We start from the raw sequence: 16,387 nt of genomic DNA, 5'->3' as shown, positions 1-16,387 counted from the left end.
TGTAGCTATTAGAGTTGACGGCAGGGAAAAGCGGCTAGTAATACTTCCTAATAGCCGCTTTAGCTTGAAATTGAGGGTAATTTGATGTTGAAATTACCGAAAATCTGCTGCCCGAATTTGTCGTCAATTTAACGACAAAAGTTGAAAATAAAAATTTGCGGTTAATTTTTCTTCAATTTAAAGGTAACTTGTTCTTGTTGCGAAAAAAGTCAGTATTACACATTCTTACCATTTCAGAAAGTAAGCATATATACCGAAAATACTAATGGCAATTCAACCAGATATTTAACCAGTAATTTACGTCCAATCGCTGCACACACTCTCTGCGCCTCTAAAATATAGCCCTGGGCTAGTTGCAGTTGGTTAGTTTAGTCGGTTCAGTCAGATGTTATTAATTCAAAAATTTTAATTATAAAATTACTTATAATTGTGCTTCTAAGTGTAAATATTTATTGACACTACCATAAACTTTATTTGATAAAAGCGATTAATTTAAATATTATCAGTAACTTATAATTTTTACTTTCCATCACAATGTCATACAACTACATATAATATTGCTTATAACTTTCTTTGATTTGGAAAAAATCATATGTTCAATATCAACAATGGAAGGGTCATTAAGTAAATGGACAAATGTTGTCAATGGATGGCAATATCGTTGGTTTGTCCTTGATGATAATGCTGGACTTTTGTCCTACTATACGGTATAATATTTTCTATTAATTTATGACACTGAAAATAACAGATATCTGACAATTTTAGTGTTTTTAAAAACAAGTCAGTTGTGATTTTAAAATAACTTGAAAATATGCACAAAGATTTTTAACTTCTTGACATTCAGATTTATAATTATATTTCTTTGAGTATTTATATTTACTTTTTTCTTTATTTATTTATTTATTTATGTATGACCATGGAGCCAATGCTCTTTGTTATCAAACAAAATTATACATACACTGAGAGAAAAAAATATTAAAGGCAGGTACAAAGCCCTGTTTCTGACACTTTAAGAGTGACAGCTAATGTTATTCTATGATAACTAATGTAAAATTTCATTTAAATAAAAAATATTTTATCTAATAAACAAATTTCGAATTTTTAAATCAGGTCGTAAGCACAAAATAATTGTTTAAATTAGTATTTAAAAACGTGATGTTTGAAGACCTAGTTTCTGACATTCAATATTTCCTGTGCTGTAGTTTCTGATACTGATAGTCATGTAGAAATGATTTATTATTTGTTGGGTTGTATGATATTAAGTTTAAATAAACTAAAATTTTTAATTGTAAAAGAAATGGAAGGTTTATTATAAATACAATACAATTTTTTTTAAGACAAACAATTCAAATTATGTTACAAAATGTTAATATAAATATTCACGTAAAGAAACAAATTATCATCAACAATAAAAATCATGATTGAACTTGAGGTTCAATAACTGTGACATACCTATAAAATTGAGCTTATTTACTGACACTCACATTTTGATAATGAAATGTCATTTAATATGATAAGTACATCAATATAATAATCTAATTTCTAGTTAATTATTAACTTATCTACGTATTTTTTATTATATTTTTATAGTTACATGGTGATAAGATAACATATTCAATTCTGGAACGCTTGTCTGTAAACTGCTTATTCTATAACTCCAAAAAATTTTCCACAGCCACTCCCGGCTGAAAAATTTTTTTTTATTAAGATATTTTATTTTTTATTTTTGTTATTGCTATTAATTAGGTACAAGATTAGTTTTTTCAAAGTAAAAACAATTTTATTCATCTATTCGAGTCAATTTTTTTTTTAAACTTAAAATAAAGTTGAAAATGTCAGAATCTGAGACAATGTCAATAACTGGGTCCTTTACCTTAATTATTTTTCACATTTACGTAAACACGCAATATGAGTAACTTCTTTTTCTAATGGAATTAACAGTTTTTATTTTAAGAAAACTATTGCTTCATTTTAGTAATAAATTTATGGAAACATCAATTACTTAAGGCAAGCAAATAATTCTTTAATTTAGTTTATACGTTATTAAATTTATTATAATTAAAAACTTTAATAAAGCAATTATTTAGTTAAATAAAATATTTTTCATTGGTATTGATAAAAATATATAATCTATTAATTTTTTCGAATTACTTCTATAATCCATCAAATATTCAAATTTTATTACTTAGTTTTGTAAATTAATATTTAAAATGGCAAACATCGATGAATTACTAATGAGTTTATCAAAAAAAATGATGTCCAATAATTCACCATAGCTGAGTGCTAAAATGTAGGCCATAAATTTAAATTCGAATCTTAGGTAAAGTAAAATTATTTGTTTATAATAAAAATGTTAGTTGATGAGGTACGAAACTAATCTGATCAACATTAGATAAAAAAAGCCATGTCTTGTAAAATTTTTTTGTCGAAATAAAATTTTTTTCTTAGTATTAAGCAAGTGAATTCATTGATGATATTGACACAAGACGTTCTGAAAGACTAGCTGTTGAAAAAAAAACAATGAAAATTAAAAATGCCATATTTATGTACTGTACTATATGAGCAATCATTTGTAGTATCAATTGTCCACCTTTGGTGAGAGTTACCCCTAGATCTAATTCAATCAGGCAGGATTGAGATTTTTAAAAATAAGATGTGTGATTATCTACTAAATATAAATTTTAATTAACGAAATTTGTAAAGACGTATCATTGAACTTTATATCGCTCATAATCTATTATATTTTTGTTTGTATGACTGATTTAAATTATTCGTACTATTCATGGTGGCTACATTTCTGGAAAACCTGAAAAACTTCGAAATGTCAGAGAATTATAAAAATACTGGAAAAATTAAGGAATTTCGTCACATTGCTGAAAAATATTTATTTTTTTTTTCTTTTTTCTTTTTTTTGACTGAAAAAATCCGATAAATTTCTTATTTTTTTAAAACTGTTCAAAAAGTGGTGCGACACGAATTGTTGTACCATTTCAAAAAAAAAAATTGTAGAAATTGATTCCAATAGCGAAAAAATGAAGCAATTAGAATTAAAAAGATTGTCAGAAAAATAAATGTCTTAGTAGAAACCATCAATCGTCAAGAACTTCAAGTTATTAAAGCACATACTGACAAGTTAAAAAACCAAAATCATCAAAAGTACACATAAGTATTGAACTAATAAGTTTCAATACATTTATTATTTGCGTACTTCATTAACGTTTTATTAATATTCTATAAGGACGTTCTTATTTATGAAATTTATTCTAGTGAAAATGAAAAATTTATTTATATTTTATCATAGAGTAAGCTACATAAAAACAGATTTAAAATAAAAAATAAAAAGTTATTCATTTAATAAATAAAAAAACCTATGAACATTGACAAATAATAAAATAAAGTTTCATTTAACGAAAGTAATTGATTATTTATTGAACTAACTTGTACAATTTTATTTTGAATTAAATAAATATTTCCAAGAAGTGAATATAACTACGTATGGTCAGGAGATTTTTTTAATTTGTCCGGAATACCTGGAAAAGTCAGGGAATTTAAGTTTTGAAAATTTGTGGTCTCCATGACTATTGTTGTTTGATCACTTCATATTTTTATATTTCTTTTGTAAGATTATCTGCATGATTACACTTTGTCATTTGGTCTGTGCCTTGGCATGAAAAGATAAATAAATAAATACATAAATGAAATACTTGAATGAAGTCATTATTTAACTTCATTGAATAAAATAATCACTCGGCACTATAGAAGTAACTAAAATATTTAAATCGAGCATTTTTTCTTGAAAATTAAATTTTTTTTTTCTCAGTGATAAAGTTTATAATATTCAACTTGTTAATTAATTATAAAAATACTTTTTGAATGTCGATTATTTTTAGTACCATAAAAATTTACAAATTTACTTGTGCATAATTTAATTTTATTGTAAATAATTTATTCTTTTTTATCTATAGAGTAAAGAGAAAATGATGCGTGGCGCTCGTCGCGGTTGTGTCAGATTACGAGGTGCAGTAATTGGTATTGATGATGAAGATGACAGTACATTTACTATTACGACTTCTTCATCAAAAGATGATCCAAAAACATTTCATTTCCAAACTCGAAATAGTGATGAACGTGAGCGTTGGGTTCGAGCTCTTGAAGATACCATTTTACGTCATTCACATACGGTAGTACCAAGTAATATTTTATGCAATCTAAATAAAATACTTCAATTCTTCGAGAGAGCGGTATCTATTTTTATAGAAATTGTGTGTATTGACCGTTTCTGGTATTATTTAATATGTCATACTTGGTTGGTCAATTTAATATAGATACCTTTACATTAAATGTATTGGCTTTGACTTAGTAAGTTGTGACTTATTTAAAAAAAAATGTCTATAAGTCATTTTTATAAACTTGGAGTTTCAGTGTCTCTACAGCCAGTCGAAACAAGCTAATTTCAAGCCAATACTGCAAATAATTGCTAGCGAATTCGCAATCTACAAATAACTGCATATAGCGTACAAAAACATGCGTGTTTTTTCCCTTGGGAAGAAACACAATTGTTTTTGCCCGGTGTCAGTTATATTTTATATTCATTTGCAGCCTTATTACTTTCATTTGTTGGCTTGTTACTTAAATTTACTCATTTTATTTTCTAATTAACCAAATAAAATTACTAAGAATGAGCGGAAATAATAATTTTGTCTTATTTTGGCTTCAACCGTCCAGAACCGTGCATAATAAAAAAATTTCAAAACCAGGCCTGAAAACTAGATACTTGAAGCTACAATTTGCTTTTTTGTTTTTGTTGTACGACCATTTTCCTTCAAGTCACAATCTGTTGAGAATCACTTGCAAATTTTGAATTTTTTTAATATTTCTTGATTTATGAGACAAGTGTACGCATGATTGAAAATTAAACTTTCGTCATGAAATTCTTAGATACTTTTCGAAATTTTCTGAAATTTCCATAATATTCTCCGGTTACATTAAATTCTCTAATAATTTCCGGTGTTCTCGGTTTTTGGCCACCCTGTGATCACTACAAAATTCATTTTACTAAGAAATATTTTTTGTAGACTATACAACTCAGCGATATTAATTTTCGTTATGCTAGACCTCGAATATTATAAGTATAGATTACGCTCATCAAAAAAAAAAATAGTCACCTGTTTCAAGTTTGGTATATTAGCATGATAAAACTTCATGTATTTTTAAGTCTCATTTTTCTCTGTGATCAAATGATTTATTATAAAAAAAAAAAAAACTCTTTTTATAATCCTTGATTCATATAAAATTTACGTGATCGATTGATCTCAAATGTAAATCAGTTTTTATGGTCAGCAAACCCTTGATAACCAAATAATTCATCTAAATCGGATAAATTAGAAATTTATGGAATATTCACACCCACACACATATACCCGCGCGTGCGCGCCCACGAATGAACGTTATTCTGAAAACAGTCAGAATAGTCGTCTGTTGTCAAAACGTCGTAATCTGTAGAGAGATTAAATTCTCATATTGGATTTTTTTTCCCACTAGTTTTCTTTTGTGTCCTAGTATAAAATACTCTAAGTCTTCATAAAACTGTTTTTTAAAGTTTTGTAAGACTCGACGGGTAAGAAGCAAAAACATAATCTTACACAGTAAAAGAGGATTCGTCAAAATTTACACTACTTGTATGAAACGAAAAGTTAACACTTGTTTGTATGTTATTTTAACAAACGTCGTTTGTGTAGAAAAAGTAACACTCATAAATTTTCAAATTCTCGACAATCTAACCATCAATTTCACACATAGATATTATTTGCAATCTTGGAAAGTGATACTGATCTTATCATTTGTTTTTGTGTTACTTTGACACATCTTAAAAGTATTTTTAACTGTATTTAATTTAAACTTTAAATCAATGAAGCAACTGCAGACGATTGTTTTTTTCAAATATAGAGTCATGTGAGACAAGTATGCGCAAACCCATGCATTTCAGTTCGAAATAAATGGGTTTGCACACACTTACCCACAGCGTATACTTTCCTCACATGACTCTATAGTTATCATTTTAACCATAATGATAATAAGTCGAATAATGTATATGCATATCTTTGTATATTATTATATGTTATTAGTATTATTAGTTTCATAGATATAGCACGACATAAATGTAAATTCACTCAATGATCAATTGATGCAAAAACAAAAATGCCGGCTGAACATTACAATACCGAAGGTACACAGAAAAGAAAGGATTTCTTGAAGCGAAAAAAAATTTTCTTGAGCCAAGAAATTATTTCTAGCCTTAAGAAAATTTTTGTATTCATTTTATAACGCAGAATTTTTCTTGCATCAAAAACAACAGAGGCGATATTCTAAACATGTAACTGATGTAAATTTAACACATTCTTTATATTATTCAAATGAATTAACATGAATTACATGCGAAGTTTCTATTTAAAAAGTATCGTTTTTATTTTTAGTTTTCTAAGAATTTTTTTATGGTGGTCGGGAATATTTTTAACGCCCCTGATTAATAAGTCTAATTTGGAATGATTTGAGATTACGTAGCTCTTAATCACCATGAAGCTCCTTGAGCTCGAAAACAGCGGGAAGTTGTTTGGCTGGACCGTAGGACCAACCGTTGCTCAGATTTTTTTGTGTTGCCACTGACATTTAAAAAGTGTTCAATTCACTTCTTGTATTATCCAAATTTTGTGTTGAGATTTTTAAAACAATTTATAACAGTTTGTGTTAAAGTTCGACATAAATAAAAGACCGTTTTAAACATACAGATTATGTTGATTTTAACACAATATCTTTTACTGTGTATATAACACTGTGTGCAACTTTTTAATTGATTATAAATTAATCATATCTGAAATGTCCAATGAGTAAACGTGATATACTTTTTGTTTTGCCAGCGATGGGATCCGAAGAGTTCATTATCAAAGCATGATTTTGACCGAAAAGTGGCTGAAGCTGATGCATTTTTACAATTGCTTATTGATCAAATAGCATTAATAGAAGGCAAGCTAAATACTGAGAATGAAAAAGACGACAAAGAGCAAAAATATGCTGCTATTTTAGTCAACGCTAACGCTGTGCTTAATTCTATTAAACACACTATTGTACAACTTCAAATTGCAAAGGTACATAACATTTTAATAAACTAAGCTTAAAATTTTACTTATATCCCTGATTAAAGAAAATGATTTACTAAATGGTAAATGTATAACTATATTAGACTGTGTTAGAAAAAAAAAAATTTTTAATTTTTTGTATTAAATACATCTCAGAAGTTACTTTAATAAAAAAAAATCCTTTAAACAAAAAAAATCTCCCAGAAGGAAGGGGGGTCCCTTTCCCATTTAAAATCCATTGAAAAAAATTTTTTTGTCTATTTTGTAAATCTACGAAAATGATCCTTCGAGTGGTTTTAATAGAGCTTATATAAAGAAATACAGAGATACTACTCAGTACTATCCAGACAGTAGTGGATACAGTCTAGATATCATACAGTACTGCCTGAAATTTTTTTTTTTACAGAAAGTACTCGGTACTATCCCAAAGAGTTGCCACTACTATATTGTTTTTCCCGTACAATTTTTTTTTGTAGTATAATGTCAATAAGTAAAATCTGATATATTATTAAAATTTATCGAAATTATTTCAGAATACTGCTATTCCAGTTAATGGTATTTATAAAGGACCTTCTAATACTAATGACACATGTATTTTCACAACTTCTACACATGGTAATTTTGATTCATATGATGCTAACTTGAATTTATCAGATGTCACTGTTATATCAACATTAATTACTTTTTTATAAGTTCCAGCAGGAGAACCAGAATCAGTTGTACAAATAGGCATCGAATTAGGTTCAGAATGTCTTGAACCCAGAGCCTCGAATCTTCCTAATGGTTTGTAATTTATGTATTACAATATGTTTGATTTTATTCTGTTATTTATTTTCTTCTGATTAAAAAAGTTCAAGTTCTAAATTTTGGTTAGACTAACGTTTAGTGTGTTAAAATATAATTCCAAATGCACAACTCAATTTTCTATTTTTTAAGCTTACTAGTTCAATTGCCCCTTGGTTCGATTAACTCCACTTTCTCCTAATAAAATTTTTCTCATGGTACTATAATTGTAAAGTATTATTATTTAGGCACGGTTAAAGGGGCAATGGAATACAATTTTCTAATTTTTAACTTCCCGCTAAGAAAATCGACGATTTTCGAAAAATTCGGGAAGTTATTGTTTTCACCCCAAATTGCGAAAAATCGAAACTTCATCAGATTTCGACGTTTTGAGGTGCCAGGAAGCTATTCTGACTATTTTTAGAATGATGTCCGAGTGCCTGTATGTAAAATCCTAGAGAAACCTAGAGAAATCCTAGAGAAAACCTAGAAAAACATAGAGAAACCTAGAGAAATCCTAGAGAAACCTAGAAAAATCTTAGAAAAAAAACCTAAAGAAATCCTAGAGAAATCATAAAGAAAACCAAGAGAAGACTTAGAGAAATTTTTTCCTTTACTTTTACGTGCCAGCGTTATTATAAAAGACTCCTCGATAAAATCTTGAAGAGCTGGAAAACGTATTCACAACAATGTCTTCAAGCTCAAAGAGCTCGAAAACAGTGGGAAGTTTTGGGGCTGACCCGCAGGGTCAACCGATAGACAAATTTTTTTTATTATTTTTGGATCACAAATAAATGATATCATGGCTACGTAAAAAAATCTAATTTGGGAAATAAATGACACCCTAATATACATACAGGTATAAAAATCTATCGTAATTTTTAAGCAGGGTATTTGACTAACTATGATAAATTATGACACAATTTCTCGAAAAATCCACCATAACAACAAATACAATAGCTAGATTTATTAAAAATATACCTAATAATTAATTTTTCAAGTTTAATTTATGAGGTATGGAGATTTCATCCCAAAAAATGAAAATTTCGAAAAAAAAAATAAATAAAAATTAATTTAATCGTGATATCAATATTAGTTTTACTTTTTTCCCCCTTAATTTTCGCTAGTAATTTTCTTCAAAGAAAAAAATGCAAGTATTAATCAAAGAATAATTATCATTCATAGCGCGTAATCTGATGGTTCCGGATTTCTCATATTCGTCATCGGATGAAGATGAAGATTATTATGATGCCACAGAAGATATTTCTACAATGTCATCGTCTCAACATCATCTCCAAAGGCAAGTATTTATTTTAAATCAATTCATTATACAGTGGGATCTTTCTAACTTTATCATTCCTTAACTTTGAATCCGCTCGATTTTTTACAAAAAAAGTTGACGAACTGTCTGTATACTGTCGTGTATTCGGTACCTTTGATTTCAAGAATCTCAAACCCTTCATCGCCCAAGTTAGAGTGCTTCAACTGTATATATAGGTTAAATTTTTCGATACATTACTTTGACTTGGAACTATATCACTTAATGATTAAAGAATTTATTCTTTATATTTACAAAACCAAAATATTTCAAATTTTTTAATTTCGGTAGTAGTGATCATGGCGCAAAAGCCAATCTTCCAATATTACGGGAGACTTCCAGTCATCAAGATCCTCGTAGGCAACAAGGAAATCCCCCGATTAAAGTAGACGGATCTCTAGACTACGATGGTACGTTATGAATCTATTTTACTAGATGTGAAAAATCAGAAATTTTCATTTATAGTTTCGTAGATAAATAGTGTCATTGAGTATAATACTCGAGTTCACGGCTTGTTACCAACTGAACGAGAATATTGTACTGGATGTCCTTAGTTGTCTACGATATTTTATACAATGCATACTCAAATAAAAACTTGATGAAATTTTATACTGAGAATGCCTTTGTAAAAATTCATATAATTTTCGAATATTCTATAAAATTTTACAGAGAGTAATTATTTAAAAAAAAAAAAATCTAACAAAATTTTATAAAATGAACTAAATTTTCAGAAAATTTTATGAGTTATGTAATGAACTTTACTTGTTTTTGTTTATTTTAGCTTTATACGAAGAGGAAAGTGAACCAGAAAGTAACTATTTATTTTCATGATTAAACAATTGCTAAAAAATAATCTTGAGTTTTATGAGAAAAAAAACTTTTTATGTTTTCCCATCGTAGTGGATTCAATGGAGAGCCATGGATCAGTAGTAACTCATCTTTTATCACAAGTTAAAATCGGAATGGATCTAACGAAAGTCGCTTTGCCCACATTTATCCTTGAACGTAGGTCACTTTTAGAAATGTATGCTGATTATTTTGCACATCCAGAACATTTCTTACGGTATTCGTCATGAATTATCGAATGTATCGTATCGACGCCTTCAGTAGCAAACTTTCTAGTTCCATTTTTCAAATCTTACAGGAGTCAATCTACAATAATAAAGTACTTTTTTTCTAACCTTGAGTAAACATTATTAGAAAATATTAAAAATGAAATTCTTTAAAAAATGTAGATTTGCCTATAAAAAATCTTGTTCAAAGCTTAAGTAAGCCTGGTCTCAAGCTTGATAAACGTTAGTGTCTTTTCCTACCTATATATCTTGCTGCAGATACTTGTGGCTAGATTTCAATAGCGAGTTTACTACAAGCCTTGCACAAGAAATTCATACCAGATTATTACTCAATTCTGGAGAAGACTATAGTTGACAATAGTTGCGGATGGCTTACTCAAGATTTGCTCGAGGCGTATCTAATATATCTTCAATATTCTTGTGTGTAATGCCTTGAGCAAGTCGTGCACAAGTATTGACAACGCTTTCTTGCTACATGATCTTGCGCAAGACTCATACGCAGAAAAAGACACTAGTGACTAGAGGTTTTGCTGAAGGCACTGGCACCAGAATCTTACTTAAGGATGTGTTACTTGGGTAGGAGGCTTGCTAATGAGAGCGTTGATTTATTATATTATAATAACATTTTAATTTTACAATTATAATATCTTAATTAATTATCAGTATTGCTGATTTATCAACTCCAAAAGAACGTATGATTCAAGTTGTACGATGGTACTTATGTAGTTTTCACGCTGGCCGTAAATCTGGGGTTGCAAAAAAACCTTATAATCCTATATTAGGAGAAATATTCCGCTGTTACTGGGATGTTGAGGAGGCCTCTAGTAATTATAAAAGTGACACTGCTAAACCATCTGTAGATGACAGTATTAATGATGGACCAGTACCTTGGTGTCGAAATGATCAACTTTATTTCATTGCGGAGCAAGTATCACATCATCCTCCTGGTAAGTGTTATCTCAGCTATAACTTATCAGCTATACACGGAAAAAAAATCCAGTTAAATTTACGATGCTAACATCGTATGTTTCCTATTGATTATTGTAGCGGTGGACTATACCTTTAAAATCATAATTTTTATGATGTAGCATTGGAAATTTTATTTAATAAATAATACTTCAGACCAATAACACAAAGTCTTAAACTCTTTAGTATAAATTACGATGTGAACATCGTCAAATTTGGTCTAATAGAAACTTTAAATAAAAGTATAAAATAATAATCGTTTGGACGAGTGTTGGATTCGAATACGAGACCTTTCGAGTATGAACTGATCGACGCCTTGGACCAAGACTGGCCACACTCGGCTACAGAAGAGGCCACAAGTCTAGATAGTTTTTGTAATCTATGTGAACGATATAAATAAACGGTCATAAGTCACGAGAACACCTCTTACGGTGGACACAGTTACTATTTAAGAATTAAGATGTAACATCGTAATTTTTTATAACTTACACCGTATTGTAACAGAGGCCGCACTGTAATATTTATTTTATTCAAAAGTCAATAGAAAAATATATAAGGGAATGAATATTGTTTTTAAATTGTAATTTTTATTTTATTCTTTTAATGATATTAACATTATAATTTGTAAAATAATTTTCAATCCAAAAAGTTTTTGTTGAAATTGCTATGCTGAAAAGTAAAAAATGTAACCTACATAGCAAATTTTGAAATAAGACACTTGAGAATTAATGTTTATGAAGTATACTCCACGATTAAGATGTTAACATCGTAAATTTTAGTGGAATTTTCTTTCCGTGTAGATGGTCATAATCATTTGAAATACAATACTTAAATAACATGTTACAGTTAGTGCATTTTATGCGGAGCATCGAGCTAAAAAAATATGTTTCAATGCTCATGTTTGGACGAAAAGTAGGTTTTTAGGTTTAAGTATAGGGGTACACAATATCGGAAAAGGATGGATCAACTTACCGGAGCATGGCGAGGAGTATGTTTTGACTTTTCCAAATGGTTACGGTAGATCTATTTTAACTGTACCTTGGATCGAATTGGGAGGTACAACAACTATAACATGTGCTCAAACTGGTTATCAAGCTACTATAGAGTTTCTGACAAAACCATTTTATGGTGGAAAACGTAATCGCATAGCTTGTCAAATCACACAACCAGGAGAGAAAAAGCCTTTTCTCACGATTAATGGAGAGTGGAGTGGAATCTTAGAAGCTAAATATAGTGATGGTGTATGTATCTTTCTTCTACAAGCTTTTATACCGGGAATTTTCAGGAAATTTAATTAATGTAACGAAATCAAAGTCCAGCTCCGTTTTACAGGAGGCCATTTCCGCGCTCTTTTAGGCATGCACGCGTTGCGGGGCATCCCTATCCCTGCCCCAGACGATACGCCTAGTAGAAAGTATAATCGAGTGACGACTAAGGGTGGGCATTAACCGGAGGTATAATCAAAAATTCTCATTGCGCATGGTATCTAACCACAGCCACCACGAGTCCTACCTCTCTTAGGCCAAACACTACTACTATCTCAGAAAATAAAGAGACTCTGGTCGAAGTGGGTTTGGAAAGGTCTCTCGTGGTACTTTTGCCAGCACTGATGATCAGGTTGCGTCGAGATAAGTGGTGAAACGTAACTTCTCCTCATACTCTAAAAAGGATTTCCTCCATTTGTTACCATTCAGTTTCAAACAAGCAATTATCAACTTGTTCAGTCCCTAATGAAATTTCTACTTTCCGAGCCATCAGGTGCTCTGATTATTCAAGCCGAATCAAAATTTAGAGCCGCTCGGGGTCACCTGGGGAGAAAGTAAGAGCTTCGCAACGTGTGTATACTCTAAGGAGGTGGGCTTTCGCTTCGTTACATTAATTGTTTTCGTTAATATTTGTACGCGTCATTGGACTAAATTTCACTTTTTTCGACTGTCCATAGCGATACTGAAACTTGAAGTTCCGATGCTGGCATTATGAAAATATTATTGTTCTTATAATATTTATCAATTTTTTTTCCATTTAGCAAACGGATATGTTCGCTGATGTGACTCACATTCCCGTTGTTAAAAAACTGGTAAAACCGATTTGTGAACAAGATGATAATGAATCTCGTAAGGTGTGGAGAGATGTAACTGTTGGCTTAAAAATAAATGACATGGATAAAGCAACTGCCGCTAAATGTTTTATTGAACAAAAACAGCGAGATGAAGCCAGAATCCGTAAAGAATCAAATTTACTGTGGGAAACTAAAGTAAGTTATTAGTAATTTTATAAATAGTTTTACAATCTCGTCTTTAAATTGTGCAATTTTTTTTTTTTTTTGATTTGTTTGTACTATAAATCTTATATGATATTTTTTATAATTTCTTAGTATTTCAAAGAAACGAAAGATGGAGGATGGATGTACATCAAACCATTAACGAAATGATGGAGATCAACGTATAATTTGCTGTAAGAATTAAATTATTTAGTGTTCATAATATACCAAAAATAAAGAGCCTAAAATCGTTATTAAATCTGATAAATATAAAAGAATTAGTTTCCCAATAAATTTACCTACTAAACAAGTGTTGAATTATAGTTTTTTAAGTTATATATATAAACTCAAAATTGGAATAAAGGAAAACAATTTCTTGATAATAATGACTAGTCCAATTAAATGAAGCTTACATTACACTAAGAAAAAAAATGTATATTTTCAAGAAAAAATACTTGATCCAAGTATTTTAGTTACCTAAATAGTGCCAAGCAATTAATTTTTTCAATGGAGTACAATAATTACTTTATTCAAGTATTTTATTTACGTGTTTAATACTAAGAAAAAAATTTAGCAACCATTTGATCCTGCAGGCCAGCCTCAACATTTCCCGCTGTTTTCGAGCTCAAGGAATTCGAATATATTATTGCCAATTTATATTCGAGCTCTTAAAACTCGACAATACCTTCGTGTACTTGAATATTTTCCAGCCCGATAAGTGACATTTCGTATTAACCTCTGAGAATTCGAGATATTGAAAATAATCAATAATGATCGTTTTTTCAAGCTTTATTCACGATTATGATTGATAAATTAAATGTTTTTGAACAGAAATGTATAGAAATGATTGATAGAGAGAATTACGCGAACTTTGAATGAAACCAGCAAGTTAATATATGAAACATCAGAAAAAAAAGATGAAAGTAATGATTATTCAAAAATTATATCGATCACATTATTTAAAAAACGATTACAATCAATTATGTAGCGATCATCAAAGACTATCAAAACGAAGGGACCGTATAAATTTTGAAACATATAATATGTTTCAAAATTTATACCGTCCCTTCGTTATGAATTACATTATGCGTTATTCGAGAAAAATGAACTTAATTATTATTTTTTAGATTTTTCATTTCCAATATTTTTTGAACTAATTGACGGTTCTTAAGGTTTGGGATGGCATTAGAATCGGGTTTTCATTCTCTAACGCTATAAACTATCTCGAATCAATCAGTTTTTCAATTTTTGAGTTTATTAGAAAAAAAAAACTGTTTTGAAATTATCTCTTGAACGATCAATTCCGTTTCGATATGTGAGTTAGAATTCGAAGTAGCTTATAAAGCTTTAGAGCTGATTAGTTTTTGAAATAGATCAACTTACTAGTTTACAAAGGGTTCGAAAAATATTAAACAAAGAAAAAAAACGATTTTTTTTTATTTTTGTCGACGATATCTCTTGAATGGATCATTCGAGTAGGACGTTTTTAGTAGCAATCGAAAGCTTTTATCGAGTTCTAAAGTTTGTTAGATTTTGGAATTGATCGCTTTGACAGTTTTGATTGATCAGAAAAAAACGAAACAAAAAAAATTTTTCTTTTCATATTTCTTGAATATCTCAGAATCTATTCGACTAAATGATCTAAAACCTTCTGGAAATCTAAGTTCAGATAAGCTTTTTCGAATGTTGCAAGAACCATCTAGATCGATTCATTCATTAACAATATACATACAACATTAAAAATATATGAAAGGCTTGCATCTACATACATACACAGGCATCTCTCTGAAAATGTCAGAATAGGGATCGTGCAAGAACTGTAGAGGCAGCACTTCCGTCGAAAGTAGAGGACCTTAGTGTTAAATAAAAGAATCATAGTGATGTACGCATTGTAGCAAACAGTATTAGTTTTTTATAAAAAATGAAAAAAAATAATAAAATTTGGATTTTTACCGATTAAAAATAATCGAGTTAGAGGTCAAAACGATAAAAAAGGACAAATATTTGAATCTAGTCATGTTCTAAATGTAATAGAAACCGAATATTCAAATAAGCAATCGGTTATAACATGCACAATTGTTGCCCAAACCAATGTTTACAGTGTTACAATTATCGTAAGTTTTTTTTTAAATTTGAAGGTTATCCACGCGGTGTTCAGTGAACTTTCGGGGAAACAATAAAATTTCACCTGTGTATTATTTTTATACAGCATATTTAAACAGCTGCGAATACATACGATATTTTTGATGAAGACATCTTGAAAATTTATTTTATTTGGAAAATAAAAAAATAATTAAAGCTACTGATAATGCTAAACTAATACTGTTTACTTTGGATACTATATTCGTATATAGTATCCATACTGTTTACCATCGCTTTATTTGTAATTTTTCCCAACAGGTAGCATAAAGGTCAACTTTCTCAACTCCTATAGCTTCCTAGGAAGCTAAAATTTTTAAAAAATAGTCGATTTTCTTTGCGGAAAATTCAAAATTTGATTTTGTCAAAAAAATATTATTGGACATGACTTTTTTTTGTATAATATTATTGAGATTGGATTTGATAACCTTAAAATTGATCGATAAAATTATAATATGATCGTTTCAGATGTGCACTTTTGGATTTCTCCACATTTTTTTTGTTTCTATAAATGCGTGACGTTTGGTGTATAGACTATGCATATGAAATTTTACTTTGGATCCAAAAGTAATGAAAAAGACAATTTGTGCGTTTATAGACTCAATGTAGGATCCAATTTAGCCTTGAAATATAACCTATTTTAGCTCATTTAAAATTGGTACAAGGTGCCCGACAAGAGCGCTCGTGGATTACGCCCTTATTTTTTGAAATTGAA

The 16,387-nt window shown here is 29.5% G+C and overlaps 1 protein-coding gene across 5 annotated transcripts; it reads left to right on the top strand.

The window, feature by feature from the left end:
- The first annotated feature begins 337 nt into the window (after positions 1-337).
- On the top strand, positions 338-16,330 carry LOC103572629 (oxysterol-binding protein-related protein 9). 5 transcript variants are annotated; one of them, XM_008551302.2, is made up of 14 exons: positions 338-707; positions 3,966-4,181; positions 6,915-7,142; positions 7,667-7,748; positions 7,827-7,916; positions 9,102-9,216; positions 9,526-9,644; positions 10,016-10,045; positions 10,135-10,297; positions 10,971-11,254; positions 12,120-12,514; positions 13,300-13,527; positions 13,648-13,727; positions 16,141-16,330. In XM_008551302.2, exons 1-13 carry the CDS (start codon positions 609-611, stop codon positions 13,702-13,704), a joined length of 2,106 nt encoding a protein of 701 aa, XP_008549524.1. In that variant the 5' UTR covers positions 338-608; the 3' UTR covers positions 13,705-13,727; positions 16,141-16,330. The 5 variants fall into 5 exon arrangements, with proteins under 5 accessions (XP_008549524.1, XP_053593146.1, XP_053593145.1 ...); XM_053737171.1 differs by lacking the exon at positions 16,141-16,330 and having other exon boundaries at positions 7,836-7,916; positions 13,648-14,013; XM_053737170.1 differs by lacking the exon at positions 16,141-16,330 and having other exon boundaries at positions 7,833-7,916; positions 13,648-14,013.
- Positions 16,331-16,387: the final 57 nt, after the last annotated feature.

Source organism: Microplitis demolitor, chromosome 3, assembly GCF_026212275.2.
Source record: "Microplitis demolitor isolate Queensland-Clemson2020A chromosome 3, iyMicDemo2.1a, whole genome shotgun sequence".
Classification (NCBI taxonomy): Eukaryota; Metazoa; Arthropoda; class Insecta; order Hymenoptera; family Braconidae; genus Microplitis; species Microplitis demolitor.
Note: the sequence above shows the minus strand (reverse complement) of the source record. Positions and strands in the feature narration are given on the sequence as shown.